General features: G+C 37.2%; 1 protein-coding gene across 4 annotated transcripts in view; it reads right to left on the reverse strand.

Moving 5' to 3' along the window:
- Positions 1-6,847: 6,847 nt before the first annotated feature.
- Positions 6,848-18,017, reverse strand: part of si:dkey-92j12.5 (multiple PDZ domain protein) — a 49,078-nt gene continuing 37,908 nt past the window's right edge. Inside the window, exons 28-44 of one of the 4 annotated variants that reach the window (XM_041981813.1) lie at positions 16,546-16,754; positions 15,999-16,090; positions 15,804-15,924; positions 15,584-15,676; positions 14,042-14,116; positions 13,574-13,918; positions 13,308-13,391; positions 12,609-12,802; positions 10,642-10,789; positions 10,464-10,535; positions 10,129-10,225; positions 9,984-10,024; positions 9,676-9,798; positions 9,184-9,288; positions 8,209-8,312; positions 7,949-8,072; positions 6,848-7,407 (exon numbers count right to left, since the gene is read on the reverse strand). In XM_041981813.1, the coding sequence (XP_041837747.1) occupies positions 7,261-7,407; positions 7,949-8,072; positions 8,209-8,312; positions 9,184-9,288; positions 9,676-9,798; positions 9,984-10,024; positions 10,129-10,225; positions 10,464-10,535; positions 10,642-10,789; positions 12,609-12,802; positions 13,308-13,391; positions 13,574-13,918; positions 14,042-14,116; positions 15,584-15,676; positions 15,804-15,924; positions 15,999-16,090; positions 16,546-16,754 (2,174 nt within the window). In that variant the 3' untranslated portion in view covers positions 6,848-7,260. Of the gene's footprint in view, positions 7,408-7,948; positions 8,073-8,208; positions 8,313-9,183; positions 9,289-9,675; positions 9,799-9,983; positions 10,025-10,128; positions 10,253-10,463; positions 10,536-10,641; positions 10,790-12,608; positions 12,803-13,307; positions 13,392-13,573; positions 13,919-14,041; positions 14,117-15,583; positions 15,677-15,803; positions 15,925-15,998; positions 16,091-16,545; positions 16,755-18,017 lie in introns of all 4 variants that reach the window. The other 3 variants (XM_041981811.1, XM_041981810.1, XM_041981814.1) reach the window with 3 other exon arrangements.

An 18,017-nucleotide genomic window follows, 5' to 3' on the forward strand; every position in this document is an offset into this window, starting at 1 on the left:
AGTGGGGCTTTTGGAGATTTTTGTACAGTGTTGTAAATAAGAAGCAAGAGTGCATGGCGGGTACAACAGAAACAATGAACACATCTGATGTGACCTTTTGTAAGCTTCATATAAAATCCAGCTTTTGCGTCATATTCTGTCTGAAAACACAGCTGGACCACCTGACTAGGCTTATGTCCACATTAGGGTGCACAGCATGTGATATTTATGATGCTATGTTGCATTTTTGGAGGCTTAAAGCTTGCCTGAGCTTAAATGCCGTGTCCCCAGCAGTTTCTCCAGGGATTTGGGTGGTGAAGACGCAACTTCATTTAAATAATTCATTGGTACACATTGTGGCTTTTAATGACAGAGATGGACCTTTTTTTTAGACTAGGGCAGGAAAAATATACAAATGTAAATAATAAAAATAGCCTTTCAATTTAATTTTGAATAAAATTCTGGGAATGTCTCTTTTTTTCAGCGAATGCAGATAAACTTGAACTAAAAAGATATAAGAAAGTTATATCTTTCATGTTTGGAAAGAACACTTCTCATTTTTTAAATTTCAAAGCATTTAAAGACAACTAACACTTAGTCTTTAATTTGCATTAGAAAAAAAATTCTTATTTTACTACACAGTTCAGTAAAAAAATGATCCATTTTCAAGTTCTTAATCTGCAGGATTTGCAGGGCTTCTCTGCTCTAACTGCATGACTGAGTGTAATTATTTTTTTACTTTAGGCTATGACACTGAGCAAAATGAGTGACAGGTTTGCATGCCTTTCTGTGCCAAGTTTCCAATCAGTCCAGCTCATTTGCCAGTGACAACCTAGGTTCCGTGTTGAGGAATGACATGGAGATAGTTTCACTTCAGCTTAGCTGAAATTAACTGTAAGCCTTCACTGTGTACAGTAGTTGCCGTGAGTCTTCCTGCTGGGTTATTTTTGTCTTGCTTAAAGAGTAGCAAGATTTTAAGAGTCAGCACTGGACTAAATTAGTTAGGATTGGCATTTTTGCAGCGCAAGGTGATATCTTGAAAAGAGCCTCGAGGGAAGGGGTGGTGATGAAGAGGAATTTTTTTTGGATCCATCATCAGTTGGCTGTTCTTTCCAAAACCACCAGGTTACACTAAAAAAGACACTACACTGTGGGTTTATGAATGTGGATAGATGTGAAAGTCACACACACAACAATCATTTGGCCATCACTACCCTCCTGAAAGAGAGGATCATTAGTGTCTTTCAAATGTGCTCTCATGAAAGTTATCTTATTTTAAGATATCTTATTTTAAGATTGCGTTTGCACCACAAACTTCACTGCAACTTTTCAGCTACAGATCTGAACTGCCCACTGTAGGATTCCCAGATGGTGGAAAAAGCAGGTAACAAGGGCTGTGGGGTGAAAAGGGCATTGCTTTATTTAGTAAGATGGAATATTTAGCATAAAAGTTTGAGAGGAAAGGAGTTCAAGCCAGGGACCAGAGTAAACTTCAAAAACAGTTTTTATCTCAGTAGATTGTGATCTCCTCCTTATAGTTAACAGCTCATGGGCATTTTCCCCAAGTCAATAAAGATAGCTGTCGTTAGGCCACTCCTAAAGAAAAGGACTCTAGAAGCCTCTAACCATAGACTTGTAACTACAGACCCTTCTCTAATCTCTCTTTTACTGTATATCCAAGATTAAATAAAAAGTTATTTTTAACAAGCTTAATGACTTTTTAAATGAAAGTGGAAATCTTGATAAATTTCAGTCCAGCTTCTGACCTTCTTGACCACCACTGAAACAGCTCTGGTCAAAGTGTTAAATGACATTAAGTTGAATGTCCTGGTTCTTCTGGATCTCAGCGCTGCCTTTGATACTGTAGATCACAGAATCCTGTCACACAGGCTGGAAAAGTGGACTTTCTGAAACAGTCCTTAATTGGTTCAGATCCTATTTAGAAGGCTGGAGTTATTTTGTTATGATCAGCAGTTATAAATTTGAGCAAGTGGCCATGTCTTGTGGAGTCCCCCAGGGGTCAGTCCTAGGACCTCTTCTGTTCAACTTGTATATGCTCCATTTGGGTCAAATATTACATACCTTTAACATCAATCATCACAGTTACGCAGATGATACACAACTTTATGTGTCTCTGTCATCAGACAATTGCAGCCCAATAGACTTAATGTGTCAGTGTCTGGAGCAAATAAGTGCCTGGATGAGAGAGAATTTTCTACAAGTAAATGAAGACAAAACTGAGATTTTTCTGTTTGGTAGCAAAGAGAAGAGGGTCAGCATTGGTAAACACCTGGAGACTCGAGCTATAAAAATCACTAACCAAGTTTGTAAACTTGGAGTGTTGATAGCCACTAAGACAGCTTTTTACCAGCTCAGAAACATCAACAGAATTAAAAGTTTAGTCTCCCAGAAAGACCAAGAGAAACTCATCCATGCATTCATCTCCAGTAGGCTGGATTACTGTAATGGTCTTTTAACAGGACTTCCTAAAAAGAGCATTAAACATCTGCAGCTCATACAAAACGCTGCTGCTAGAGTTTTAACCAGGACTAAGAGATCTGAACACATCACACCAGTTTTAAAATCTATACACTGGTTTCTCAGTCAGTCACAGAATAGATTTTAAAACCCTTCTGCTTGTTTACAAATCCCAGAATAGTTTAGGCCCAGAATACATCTGTGATATGTTCAGAGAATATAAACCTAGCAGAGCTCTTAGATCCAAAGACTCTGGTCAACTAGTCCAGACCAGAGTCCAGACTAAACATGGAGAAGCAGCATTTAGCTGTTGTGCTGCAAACAAGTGGAACAAACTGCCAGTGGAGATTAAACTTTCACCAAAGACACTTATAAATCCAGGTTAAAAACATTTCTTTTCTAATAGACCTTTGCATGAAATCTGCACACTAGCTTTTTAATTGATCTTGCTTTTAATTGTTTTAATTAATTTATGATTTTATTATGCTTTTATTATATTTGTTGCTGTTTTTTAATGCTTTTTTTTACAAATTTCTTTCCATCTGTAACGCTTTAAATGTTTTATGTAAAGCCCTTTGAATTGTCTTGTATTTGAAATGTTCTACAAATAACTTGCCTTGACTTGCCTGGTTGTAAAAATCATCAGACCAGTTCTTTTGCTTAATAAAAAAAATAAAAAGTAAAAATGTTGATGGATCTACTGACATTAAAATGTGTTTTTGATGTCATATAACTCATATAAGGTTTTATAATTCAGAAATTAAAAGCTTGAATACTGTAGTGCCTACCTAAATTTGCAGAAGACATTTGCCATTTCTCTATTTTAAAACCCTCCTCATGCAGGCAGGCAAGCAATTGTTCATCTGGAGCAGGATAAACCAGCCTGTGATGGCTGCGTTTCAATAAAGCTTGCAATGTGAACAGATGGCTTTGATTAATGCAGACGCTCCAGACAGGATCTCCCGAGATGCTTCTTATTTCCTAAATGAGACATTTGTGTGCAAATGTATTATTTGTCAAGTTGTCAGTTTCATCGGTGATTTAAGTGAACGTTTTGTGCATTTGATAAAAAAAAATGTCAAGATTTTCTTTACTTTTTTGTTGGAATTTTCTTTATCCTTACACTGGGTATATTTTTAATCTTTCTTTAGAAAGCCTTTCTCTTTCTCTGACTAATCCTGCTTCTTTCCATTCTCCTAATTTACAATTCCACAATTCTAAAGCTGTCTGCCTGTCAATGTGACACAAGCTTCAACTTATCACATTAAACCTAAGGAACTCTGAATATGTATTCATGTTTAATAAAGATAGAATAGTAAGAATCGTACAGAGAGCCTTAACAAGCCATATTCAAAGACAAATCATATTCAGTGGTTTAAAAAAACAGATAAGATTTTGCATTTAAAACCCAATTAAATTAAATTAATTTAATTTAATTTAATTTAATTTAATTTAATTTAATTTAGTTTAATTAAATATAGCTCTTTAAAGGCACTGAAATCGCTTTTTGTTCTAAACATAATTCATTCATTCCTTCTTCATAATTGGTAGCTACATGTGTAGTCACAGCTGCCCTGGGGCAGACTGACAGAAACGTGGCCGCCAATCCGCACCAACAGCCTCTCTGACCAACACTTCCATTCATTTACATTCATACACCAGCAATGCAGACACTGGAGGCAAGGAGGGTAAAATGTCTTGCCCGAGGACAGAACAACATACTGATTGGGGGAACAGGAAATGAAATGCGACACTTTACCACCTGAATTAAATTAAATTAAATTAAATTAAATTAAATTAAATTAAATCTAACTTTAGGCTAAAGTTTGTTAACTGTTCATGAATTTCAGATTTGCTTGAATACTTGAATTCTATTGGCTGTGGACAATAGAAAACGCAACCAACAAACAAAGAAACACAGAACTAGACAGAGTTGGGCTGTTTTATCCACACCAGACTATATTCAAGTCTTGAGCCATCCCTCAGTTTTCAGTATATTGAGTGGTTGAAAAGTCAATATTTGGTTTGACAACCCTTATCCTTTTACACAACCTGAAACTTTGTGTGTGTGTGTGTGTGTGTGTGTGTGTGTGTGTGTGTGTGTGTGTGTCATTTCTTTAAGTAGTTTTCAGAAATAGTTTACCAGGCTTCCTAAAGGACAATTAAAAGTGTTACCCCCTCGAAGTTTAATCAAGCTCAAAATTGTGCTTGGATCTTTACAGGCATTTATTGTAGAACAGTGTCTTCAGCGTGACTTTAAATGATGCTTGGTTGCCCCAATTATGTCGTCAGAACTAAGAAAGAAATACGAACTCAATAAAGCTTCAAGCAAAAAAAGAGGGCTTACATAATTAAAACATAAATACACAAGACATAATAAAAAAGAAAATTTTGCCTTCATGTAAAATTAAAGACTTAATTGGTTTTACAGTTACATGACATTAGCAATGAAAAACAAGTAAAATATTGTATCTCATTGGCCTTTTATTAAATTAAAGGGGATAAAGATAATAGTCATATTTTTTCTGAGAATAAAGGACTTGTTTCCATCTTCTTGGCACACCCTTTGTAACTTGTCTCTTGCAGACATCATATGTACAGTACCTTGTGTGGTTCTTGGAGTGCATCAAATTAAACTTATCCCCCATGCAACAATGTGGAACAAAAAAATGATTCCCCCTTTATTTTATACATTTTTATCCAATAAATATAAATGACATACTATTAATTATTATTTAACATTTTATGAACTACTCTTTGTATTTTTTACATTTCTGACTGAATATGAAAATGATTAATTGAATATACAACAGCTGCCACTGACGGCAGCTACCAAAAGCTCGTTTTTGGATGTTGGCCACCTTTTATTCTGGTTTCTGTAAAAAGGAACCCACACTGCTTCAGCTTTGTTGAAGCCCAGACTCTGGGGAGCATTCATCACTCCATTAGACCTGGTGCTGAGGATTTTCAGTCCAGTTCTTGTGTCCTTAGATAATTCTCAGCTTTTTTCCCCCATCTTCCTTTACTCAAGAATGGCTTGTAAGCCAACCATGGAGACAACTTTAGGCATTAGTGAAGAGAAGATGGATCAAGTGAAGATACAGATGCATTTTCAGGTTCTGTGTAAGGTCTGTGCTGGATCTTTCATTTTGTCAGATATGTCTACTGATCTACCGTAGATAGATTTTCATGCCTTCCTTTGTCTATTACTTATCCAGTTTCCTCAATTATCCAGGATCTGAACACCATGATGATAAATTTAAAGTTTTCAGCTAATGGCTCTTTGGGAATCACCGTACTATATCTGTGAAATTGAGTAATACGTGGCACTTTTGTAGATTAGGCCAACGAAATGTTAACAAATTCTGTCTTTGAGACAGGCTGATAGTAACAAAGTGCTTAAAAAAAATTATTATTATTATTTGCTATGTTGTTTCTTATGGATAAGTTAAACAATGGAAAAACCCTTTAATTAGAAACATTTGATTGACTAAATGATTTATAGGCCAATATTGTGTGAGGAAAAATATATACTTAAATATCCAAAGAAGACATGTAAAGGCCTTCAGAAAACTTCGGAAAACTATTTCCCGAGACCAGTTAGATTATTGGAAAATTTCGTACCTTGCAGACAAAATATAAATCAGTGATGGCTGGTTCAAGATTTTTGTGGAGTACAGTATTTATTTCACAATGACAATAAATATAGCGATCATTCAGAAACTGGTACATGTTTGAATACAAAATGCTAACTTATAAATATGTATATTAGCAGAGTAAGTGACAAAGTCTTACACAATGACACGGAAACATGTGAGTGCTTCAACTATGAATAAGACAACTGGAAACTTAATTCAATTAGAATAAACAAAACAAACAAAAAAAAAACCAACTGAATAACAGTAATAAATAATATAAAACATGTATCATAAGGTTTCTAAATAAAGATGGTACCTTCCACAATGACAATATAAATTCTCGAAGCTTCAAGAAAACAGTTGCTCAAGTTTAAGTCTATGAAAACACAGCTTAGCAATAAACAAGTGAAAAGCTGATGCTCAGCAGCTGCTTCAAACAGATGTAACAAAATGTACATTTTCTCCTCTATCTGCTGCTGCTGGTGGATATTATAGCTTATTATTAGCATATGTTAGACATTTACTATTGAGGAAATCATAACACATCTTTACTGATTAGCATATGAGAGGGTCTTAAAACCTCATTGCCACATAAAAGATTGGCAGAAGCACTTGGCATGTTTTTGGTCTTAGGAGTTTCTCACAGTCATTACCTCTGAATGAACAGAAGTCAAAGGACAGAGAAAATACTGCACATGTGACATTGATTCCATTTTGGGGTTTCCATTGTGTCTATGTGAAGAGTCGATCTATTCATAAGATCTGAGGACAGCAACTTAAATATTACGCATGAGCGTTTCTATGAGTGATAATGCACGTTCACACTGGACTACTAGAAACAACCCTTGATTTATGTGAGTGTCTCTTTTGTAAGTTATTTGTAGGAGCAGAATCTTTTGCTTATTCATGACAGCGGTTTGAAGATTCATGTCACACAAGCAGATGACTTCAGAGAAGATTTACATGTAAACACACCCGAGCTGTGTTTGCAGTTAGAGGTTAGCTTCCCTGAAATTAAACACAGATACATTTAAGCTTTCAGAAATGTCTCATAACTGTCTGTGTGTACCTGCTCATATGTGCATGTTGCAGGTCTCCAACAACAACATCCCCGTGGAGCTATTTTAGTCAAATGTGATCAAAATAGAACACGGTGGGCCGTTTCTCAGGAGAGTACAGTGAGGACTATGGTTCCTTTGGTCTTTTTCAGGATGTCCACAGCTTCAGCGTGAGTCACACCCTCCAGGCAGTGTCCATTCACAGCAATGATCTGATCACCACGTTTTAACCTGCCATCCTCTATGGCCGCCCCCTGCAGGGTGTTAAAGAGTCAACCATCAAGTACAGGTCAGAGAACACAAACTGCACCCATCAGTCTAATAATTTAATGCGGGGAAATTCATGCTGGAAAAAAAGACAGCTGGCAAATAGTGCATCAGTTTGTTGCAAACTAATATCATTTTGTCATAAAGAGTTCTCCAGCCATTTCAAAGCATTAGGAGTCTTATATATGAGCATAATTTGAAGCAAGGTATATAGAGTCTGGGTTTGACATGGATCACAAAAGTAAACTTTGAATAAAGCAGTGGAAACTGAATAATGCCTGCAAAATACCTACAGTACATGGCTGACTATTCAGAACCTAATATAGGATTTGATTATTTGAAGAAACATGAACACAGCTGTCATATAACTTCAGTTTTAAAAGAAACAATCAAAATAACATAAACACTACAAATAGTGTGCACTGATATTCAATCAGCAGCAACATCAGATTGAAACAATTCAAAGACATAGAGTTGAGAACGAGGATTGTCCCTTTCCAAAAGGAGGCTTGGCATATCTTTTCTCACCTTGTTAAAGATAGTTTTAATGTAGATTGGCAGGTCTCCGTGAGGGCTGCCAAAACCTCCTACAATGCTGAAGCCCAGGCCTGACGAGCCTCTCTCCAGTGTGATGGTCTTATACATGCGAGGACTGTAGGAAGCAGAATGGAAAGAAATATGTGTTTGCTGCAGTCTGCCTTTGTTCTCGTTCAATGATTAGAGCAGGAGAGAACCAAAGTAAGGTGATAAAGGTCAACAGCTGGAGGCTTTCAGAATCACATTCTCACCAGAGGCTGTTGGGGAAGCAGGTCAGGCTGCACGGTTGGCCTGACGATGCGACATGCATGCCTCTGTGATCCTGTGTGCTGCATCCATCAAAATCTGCTGTCACCTACACAAACACACACAGTAGTTTTGTTTTTAACATGATGGAAAGTGCTGTGGAGATGTTTTTTGGCTCTTAAGATATTCATTTTTTCTATAAATCATCAGGACTGAATCTGATTGGTCCCTTAAATCTGCAGGGCATGACAACAGCAATGATGAGTCAGTCTGGAGTACATGAGGAGACAGGCTGAGACTGCAGAGATCCATAGAAAAAATGCCTTTCTTACAGGTTCATTAAAATCTGTATACATTTATACCTTAAGGCAAAGAATACTAGTACCAACACTAATTGGATTTTGTTAGTGATGTTTTCTTTGCTGTACTTTAAGCTGTAGGAGGATAACTGATTAAAAAAAGGAACTTCCTGGCAATGTTTTTGTTGTTTTCCTGCCTAAAATATGAACATAACTGTCTTTTTTTGCCTCTGTCATTATTTAGGATTTTTAACACAACTGGAATCATAGCCTATATCTGTAAAAACACAGTTTTGCCCACCATACTATTAATATAATGAAAGAAATACAAATGTAAAACCTCTTAACAGCCTATTTAAACACAATATAAAGTACTTTGTAAGAATGACTAACACAAGTCCATACAAATACTTAGTTTTTGCCATTAGAGGACAAATGTTTTCAATAATTATATGATTAAACTTCTCTTCTTCATCTAATCCTTTTTTGGAGTTGTTTCAATTCATAGCAACGATTTGGTCATTTTTCTAAAAGTAATAATGACCCAGTGGAAGTGGGCTATGAGATGTGACTGTCTGTCCTTGACAGTGAAGAATAAAAATTTGCTGATGTTATCGCGCAGAAACTTTCTGCCTAACTGCCGTTACGGATTGACTGCTGTTTGCCTCGCTGTGACAGTACCTGCAGACTGATGGGGCCGGTGGCGTTCTTCAGCAAGGCTCCAGCTTGGTCATGAGTCATTCCCTCAGTGGATATGTCATTGATGCTAAGGATCTTGTCTCCTGCCTGAATGACACACACACACACACACACACACACACACACACACACACACACACACACACACACGCAAACTTTTACTTACATTATTGTTGGGAAATTCTGCTAAATTTGATTTAATCCATTGTCACATAGTGAAAATATACATAGTATAAGCTAAGCTATTGTTACTATTTCTTTCTGGATGATGCATTGCATCCCTGAAAAAGACAGTTTTGCCACAGTATTGTCCCAGAATACTCTCCCTTTTGGTAAACATGCATCAGAGCTAAATGTGTACGCATGTGGGCCTAGTTTTATTTCTGTAAAAATCATGAATAAATTAACATGAACTCTAAAAGCAATGTATAACAGAAGGTAGGTTGCGTCTCTGTGAACATGTGCAGCGCTCACCTGTAATTTCCCTGTTTTGGCGGCCAGTCCATTGGTATCCATGGCAGCAATAAAAAGAGGAACGTTGCCATGGGGACTACCCACTCCTCCTGCTACGCTGATGCCCAGGGAGCCGCATGGACCCTGTGGTGATACCACACACACATTAAATACCTTGTTGGTTACATTGCATATTCTGCACACAATGAACTTATCTTATGATGTCAAATAAATAAGTTCTCTTTATTAAAAGACTTTCTTTGTTCGTCTCAAATCATCTCAAATTTCTTATAAGTTTCTTTAGCAGATTACAAGAAAGTATGCTTTACCCTTTGTATGGTTACTTTTTTGCTGTCAGGGTGTTGAAGTCCTGCAAAAGATAAAAATAAATAAATTAAAAAAAAAAATCTGCTCAATGCAAATTGTTTAACTTGGCTGTTTTGATGAAAACAGTAAATGAAGATTAGTGCTTACTACAGCTTCCTGTTTTGTTGTCTGTCTCCCTCTGCTGGCTGAAGGACACATCACATCCACTTTGGGGTGTCAGAGTAGAGCAGTCTGAGTCTTCGTTCTGGATAAAACAAAACTTAAAATACTCCTAGGTTCACAAAATATTATTGTTAAAATATTGCATGAGACTAATACTTGAACTACAGAATACAGTAAACTGCTGAGCTATAAATCTCAGGAACATTCTCATAATTCCTATCATATAAAAAAAATGATCAATCCAACATCTGACCTCATGCATGCCTATATATTTTTTACTGTCCCTGATTAGCTCCAGACAGACAAAGGAAACTGTTTACCTGACTCCTCTGTGGACACTGCACCCCAGCCTTAAAACGAGCTACTTCCAGGTGGACTGCTTCACTGCAACTCTGGGAGCAAAGTGACAACTTTCAAACAATGAAAAAAACCAAAACAAACATAAAGCGCAAATCTTATAAAAGGTATGGACTTGTGCACATGTGGATTATTTCAGACCTGCAGAAGCTTCTGTGCATGCTCTTGCAGTGCGGCGCGGACATCCTCCCCATTGATTGACAGAATCTGGTCACCGAGCAACAACCTGCCATCTGAATCTGCTACACCTCCTCTGATGATATCTGACACAAAGATGCCTGTGTCATTACTGTTGGAAGAAAACAAAGGTAAAAAACTATGGATCCAAGGTTAAAGAAAACATTTTGTGACATAAGCTTGTTGTTTTTTTGTTATTTTCTTTTGCATGAAACCAATTGACAGTGAGAAATGATACCACACATTTATATGTATGTTTATATGTAAAAATAATACAAATACAACAAGTGGTGCAGCACGAACAAAGGAATAATCTATTAAACATTGGTGTGTGCCTTGAGCACTGTGTGGGCCTCCAGTAGGTCAACACTGGGGTGCATTTGTAACTTATGAGAGGAATTTGCTCTTTTACAAAGCAAGTACAATTCATTATTTTGGATTTAAAAACTCCAAAACACCAAATTACATTCTCCAAATATTTCATTTTATGAAACTTTTATTTACAGCCATTTTTTTCTAAAACTTGCATCCATCTGCCAAACAGGAAGTTTATTAAAACTGTTCCTCAGTAACATTTCTATTCATCAATTGGCACAAGAATTTGTAAGAAAAAAGGAGTTATGGCATTTAACTGTTAGGGTTGCTAAGCGGAGCAGACGATTCCCTCTGCCTACAAGAATCTGCTAATGATTGTTCTCATCTGAGAAAACCTCCACTTTTGACACCCTGACACTCTTACCCTACACTTACTTTGCACCTCTGCACCTGTTCGACATGTACTCTGTCATTAAAATAGATTTTAACAGATTCTACTGTTAACTGGTATGCCAGGGTTTCTCACAGGCAAAAATTAGCATCTTGCCTTGCAGCTGGTTTGGTTTGCAAGAGTGGTTTATATTCCCATCTAGGTTCATTAGGAGTCATCTTTGGTTTATACTATTATTTTATTTTTCAGAGTCTCAGTAGTTCAATTTTGCACAAGTGGAAATAGCTTGAACAAAGCCCTGCCTGAACTGTGGATCATATCAGATACATCACTCAGGAATTCTTTGATAAGAACGCAGCAGTATTGATCAAACAATAAATGATTTCTTCCCAAAGTGTGTTTATATGAGTTAATCATTGTGCAAATAAATGTGCAACGATGTACACACTATAATTGGACTGTTTTATCTGGAGTGTTAATTTTTTCCCCAACTCTCCACTTCATTTTGCACATTGAGGCCATTTTTGCATTGCATGGTGTTTCATTCTGAACCTTGCGTCTGCTTGTTATTCTCATTGTAGATAGTGAATGTATCCACTGGGCGTTTTAATTGAAACTGCATCAATCAGATGTTTGTAGACACACTTATTCAAAGATATTGTATCCTGCAATTCTATAAAACACATATATAACATATATTTTCAACAACAATATTCCATCCTCATACAGACTTTTGATAATCCTTCTGATAAGGAGACAGTTGCTCCTGCTAACATTTCTTTGTAACTCATTTCACTACTGTAAGTAACTTTAACTAATATAATATGCATTTAAAGTTTTAGGGATACAAAAATTGCAGTTACGCCTCTTAAGCCTAACAATAGTTGAGTCTGCCTGGCAGGATATTATGCTGCATTTGCTGTACATGGGAAATTAAGAGGTGGAAACTGATATAATGCCATCTGCCATCTGAGGTTTACAAGGTGAAGAAAACAAGAATGCTTCAATCTTTCCTTTTAACAATAATTCCTCACCAGCAGCTTGTTTAATTAAACAAATGATAATAATTAAAAAAAAACAAAAAACAAACAAACAAAAAAACAAACAGAAAATAGATTTTGATTAAGACTAAAAACAGGAGAGACCAGCTTGTTAGGTTTAGGTTCTTCTAACAAGACCCCAACTACCTGGATGCTTTTCATTTGTTAGAGCAACATGACTGTACCTCTTCCCCACAGTCATGAACCCCAGTCCCTCTCCAGAACGAGCCCTGAGCTCCACACTGAAGACATCCCACAGGTCTTCCTCCCTGTAGGCCTCCTGGTGCCTGAAGATACACAGCTGAACACGCTGAGTGGTGAGCCGCAACACAGCGATGGCCTCATCATGTGTGGCCTGCCGCAGGTCTATGCCATTTACCTGGAGAGTAGGAGGACAAACAACATAAGGTTGGGAAATATTTAATGTACAGATACACAGCTGTCACTACGCAGAAATAAACACCTAAACAAATCAACCCAGGCTGTGAACCATGACAGAGAAAGCATCAGCTCAAAGCAGCTCTCCTTCTGCTGCAGTTATTTTGAACAAGACCATTATAAATGATCCATTTCTTTTAAATCCAACTGATGATGATTTTCTTAGATTGTTAACTTTGTGGGTGTGTATAACTGGGGGCATGAACATATGATAGTATATGCACAGGTATAACATATGCAATTATTTTATACATTCTCTAGTTGGTGTAATTTTATGAGTTTTATTCTTTCTTCAGATTCAAATATCAGAAAATGTATGTAATTTTGAAAATCAGTTTAAGTTTAAAAATCAGTTTTAAGTTTCTTATCATAAATTGTGTAAAAATGGCGAACAACACATTGCACGAATTTCTGACAAAACTAGAATAGTGTGCGGCAGACAGTACCTCTAATATCTGGTCTCCAGCCTGCAGTCTTCCATCTCTTTGTGCTGCTCCTCCATCATTCACTTCATGGATTATTACTGCCCCCTGGTGTAAAAATGAGAAAAGAGAAAACATAAAGGATAAGAAAATATCTGCACACCTACAGTTTGCTTGATTTGATTCTATAAGGCTGATTATCCATAGTAATCAAGAATAGATAGAAGTTTAATAACACAAAAGCACAAATGATTAAACGAATATAACAGATTCCCCTTCACTACTCTCACCAGCAGAGTGTCACATCCTCCAACAATGCTGAGGCCAAGGCCTAAATTTCCTTTACAAATCTCTATGGTTGTTTCCCTTCCAGCAACAACTGGGCAGCTCAGGGGGTCAGAAGTTGTGGGAGTAGTGTCTAGCCAATCAGAATGTCCCACAGTAGAGGCCTGGGTGGTGCTGGGAGATGAAGAGGAGGGGAGGGAGACCTGAAGGAGTTGGGGGGAAGAAGAGGGCAGTGAGCACGAATATGAGAGTGATGAAGAGTGAGGTAGAGGAGAGGAGAAAGAGGGACTCTTGGGACGGCTGATGGAGAGCTTGACAGTGACCTGGTGCTTGAGAATCAAACTGGACACCTGAATACAAAGAGGACAGGTGAGTCATAAATCATTAAATTAACTTGACCTTGGAGAAGATATTGTAGAGCATTTCTGTGTGTGTGTGTGTGTGTGTGTGTGTGTGTGTATTTGCATTTAAACCTTTTCCACTGAGAGTCCAGCCACAGGTTCATCTCCCACCGCTATGATTATGTCCCCAACCTTTATCCTGCCGTCCTGTGCACAGGGACATGAACAAAAATGGAATATAAGCAGAAAGTATGAAAGACAGATGGACTGGGAGAAAGATTAAAAATCAAACACACCCTCTGGACAAAGATCTGGATGAGTGCAGCCTGGGGCCATACATGAAAGCTTTTTAGTACATGACATCGCTTAAAAAATGGAAATTATCATCTGGAGGTTAATGTGGTTTCAGTCTTTTCCCCTGAAACAAATAAACAAGTCATCAAAACAGAGTTTATCATTTTTTACTTTAAAGAATTATGAACTCTGATGTGATGCTGTATGTTTATAGTGCTCTTCAGTAACTTCATTCTCAGATGAGATTGTGCGATCAAATGTTTGTAGGTTGGAAAAAAAAAAAAGAGTAAATCACATGCAACATGTACTGGTATAATTCCAGTAAGAAATCAAGTAATTCCAGAGGTCTTAAGATGAGTTCTGCAATAATGAACTCAATAAATATCACAGGACAGAGATTTTTAAGGAATATATTTGGCTTTCTAAAGTTGTGGTCTGTTGTTTTAGGCTTCTTTATTTCCTTTTTTGTCAAGTGGGGACCTCTTTGGATCGATTTCTATTATATTTGTTTTCTTTCAGTTTAACTTTACAACCAGAAAGTTTTACTTTACTGAATTACATCCTGTTTTACAAGTCCTTTGTTGTCTTTGTTTATCTTACATTTATCTGAATGTGTTTGTTTGTAGGAGTAAAGCGGTTTCCTTGAATTTGGTCACAGCGGGGGTGATGCAACATTTTGTCAGTGGAGAAGGTACAAAATGGATAGAAAAATGGAGACGAGTATCTTAGACATGACCTCAAACCATCACTTGGAAAGCTACAACACATTTTTCTATTTGGTGAGCACTGTAACGTCAAGCATACATCAAAATTGGTTTTGGAATCAATAATGGAGGCCTATATAAAAATTTTTGTACGGTCTCCCTAAATTTCTGACCTCAACCTTTATTAAAATTCATGAACTGTGCTTAAAAGTCAAGTCAGCCAAAAGAGCAGAAATTCTGCCAAGAAGAGTTGATGGCTGCTGTGAGTGGTGTAACCTGCCAAGGCAGATTTCATTAATTATAAACTCTGCTTTATGTATAATCATGACCTTATAAGTATAATTTATACTACCTGCTAATTTCTGGAAACTCTGATATAACTTTGGCCCAAATTTTTGTTTTTTTAAAGATGATTGTTGTCAATAATTTCCCCCTAGAAAGAGAACTACTGAAAGAAATACAATGAGTGAAGACCTAATATTGTCATGACATGCATAATGAATAAGAATGCATGTAAACTTTCAACTGGAAATGCATATTTATTGTGAAATGTAAGAATACTGAAATGGTTAGGAGACAGTGTTGATGAGGTAATGAAATTCCCATTTACACATCCTATATATGTTATTAATGAAGATTTTATTTATGTGATAGTAATGCTTTTGGTGATGCTCACCTTACTGGCAGTGCCATGCTGGATCAGGGACCTGACCACCACTCCTCCTTTGGAAACATCCTCTACAACACAAAGGCCCAGACCTACATGATCCTGGAGAGAGATAAGATAAACGATGCAGACAGAAACTATATATCATTCCTTTCCTTTTGTACTGAGACTGTACTCAGATGTGTGGTTAAAGCCAAGACTGGCTGCAGCAGGGGCGAAGTTATTGTACCTGAGGAAGGATAATATGCTCCATTTGTGTGGATGATTCTCCACCCTCTGCAGTGTCTGGATGGGAGTCCACTGTGTCTTCACACTGTCTACTAACAGTGACCATTTGAGCTGCTTTATTTCTATTAAATCAACACAAATAATCAACATTTGTTCTTTCCAGTTAAAGTTAGAGACCATGTAAATGTCAGGTTACCTGATCAGTATGATTTTGACTTTAGATGGAGCATTGTTGATGATGGTGGAGGCATTTTGGTGACTCCGGCCGTATAAGATCTGACCGTTGATCTAAAAGAAGCATAATGTCATGTACCTTTTCTTTCTCCTTGAAGAAAAGTAATCCAGCTGCCCTTGATTCATGCACTTAGAAATACTTTATCATTAGCAGTTCTTTTCCTTAACCAATCCACCTCCACATTAATCTTCCTTTGTCATCCTCTACCTGTTTTTTCCTTCTCTTTTTCCTCACCTCTATTTTAGGATTGCTCTTTAAAAAAACAAAAACAAATAAGCATCAATCATACTCCAAATAGTATTTTTTTCTCATGAATATACACTGCAAATACTAGATGCTTTTCACCTCATTAGTGCCTCCAAAGCAACGTTCTGGCTTTGCTACTTTTATTTTGTTCTTTGGCTTTGATATTTATTTTCTTTCCTAGATGTCAGTGCATTTTTTTTTTTTTTTTTTAAATCCCAACCTACATGCATTGTCCCTTATTGTTCCCACTCCTTCTTCTTACCTCCAGTAGCTCATCCCCAACGTGTATCCTCCCATCCAAACCGGCGGGGCCTCGAGGGTCTACGTCTGCCACGTAGACGCTCATGCGAGCCCTGGAGCCGTCCTTGTTTCCTGCGAGGCTGATTCCCAGACCCTGAGCTGCAGGGTCCTTCTCCAGCTCAATCATGTGGAGCTTTCCTGACAGACTGCCATAGCGCTGAAGCATCTTTTCTAGGAGACAGAGAGTTGGCAAACAGGAGTTTGGCAGGAGAAAAAAAAAAAAGATGGGTCAACCAAAAAGTTTGGCACACTGGATGTAATGGCTGACATGAGGAAAAGTTTTGTGTGACAGTTGTTGAAGGAAAGCAGAACAATGTCAACAGTTATGTTAAATTCACTCATATAGTATAACTGTACTGTAAATCTTGTGTAAATCTATGATATAACCAAAATAAACTGGGATCTGTGTTGGTGTAAGTGTGTGAATGCTTGGGAAGTTTTTGATGACAATGAATGCATGTATCTGTGACTTTGATCTTTTGCATACTGGAACAAAATGTATCCAAATATGCAAAAGATCAAAGTCAAATAGACTCTATGTATGGCTTTTTGGAGGTTCTGACCACAATTATGGATTATTAGTATTATGGATCAATATATAGTTTATGTTTGTTTTCTGTGTGTGAGAAAAAAGGAAATACATGTGTATGTATGTTACACTTTACTTCACATCTTTCCCATGAATTCATTAATCTGCAATATTAAAATACAAATTCAGTTGTAGAAGTCATGGATGTGAACAACATGTGATGCTTTTTTTCAAGCAAAATAAAAACACAAGTAGTAAACCCATTTGGTAAGTCTTAAGATAAACAAGAAAGGAAATTACGAAATTCCCACTGGGCCGTATATTCCGAAGTAAAGTCATGCAATAGATGGGTTTCTGTGTAAAGTCACGATCGAAATGCATATGCAGCCAAGGACAGAGAGCACTGGCCATCCTGGTTTTAGGACAGCCAAGCTCCGAACCTCTAACTCTACCAATAGCCTAAAAAATGGCTTGAAATTATTTAGAATAGATTGAGCAGAATAATTAGAGCAGAACAAGACTGGATCCAGGCCATAAACTGCTGCTTTGATACTTCTGGTTCACTGCACTCAGTTAGGAATTTCCAAAGCAAAAATGACTAATTGTTAAACTAACTGACCTCACAAGTCCAACCCCAATTCCCCCAAAAGCTAGAAAGCTGTGTTAAATGTAATCAAAAACACAAAGAAATGATTTTCCAATCATATAACAAAAACTGATCAAGAAGGTTTGTTTTGTGCTGGGGATAACTCTGGAGCTGATTGTCCAGAAAAGATTGCTGCACAAGCTGCTGAAAAAATGGAATATTCCTCACATCCTCAGTGGTTCCCAACCTTTTTTCCTTGAGGGCCCTCTTCATGCATATACTAAAATGCCATGGACCCCCTGCTCCACCCTGTGCTGGA

The sequence above is a fragment of the Melanotaenia boesemani genome, chromosome 4 (assembly GCF_017639745.1).
Source record: "Melanotaenia boesemani isolate fMelBoe1 chromosome 4, fMelBoe1.pri, whole genome shotgun sequence".
NCBI lineage: Eukaryota > Metazoa > Chordata > Actinopteri > Atheriniformes > Melanotaeniidae > Melanotaenia > Melanotaenia boesemani.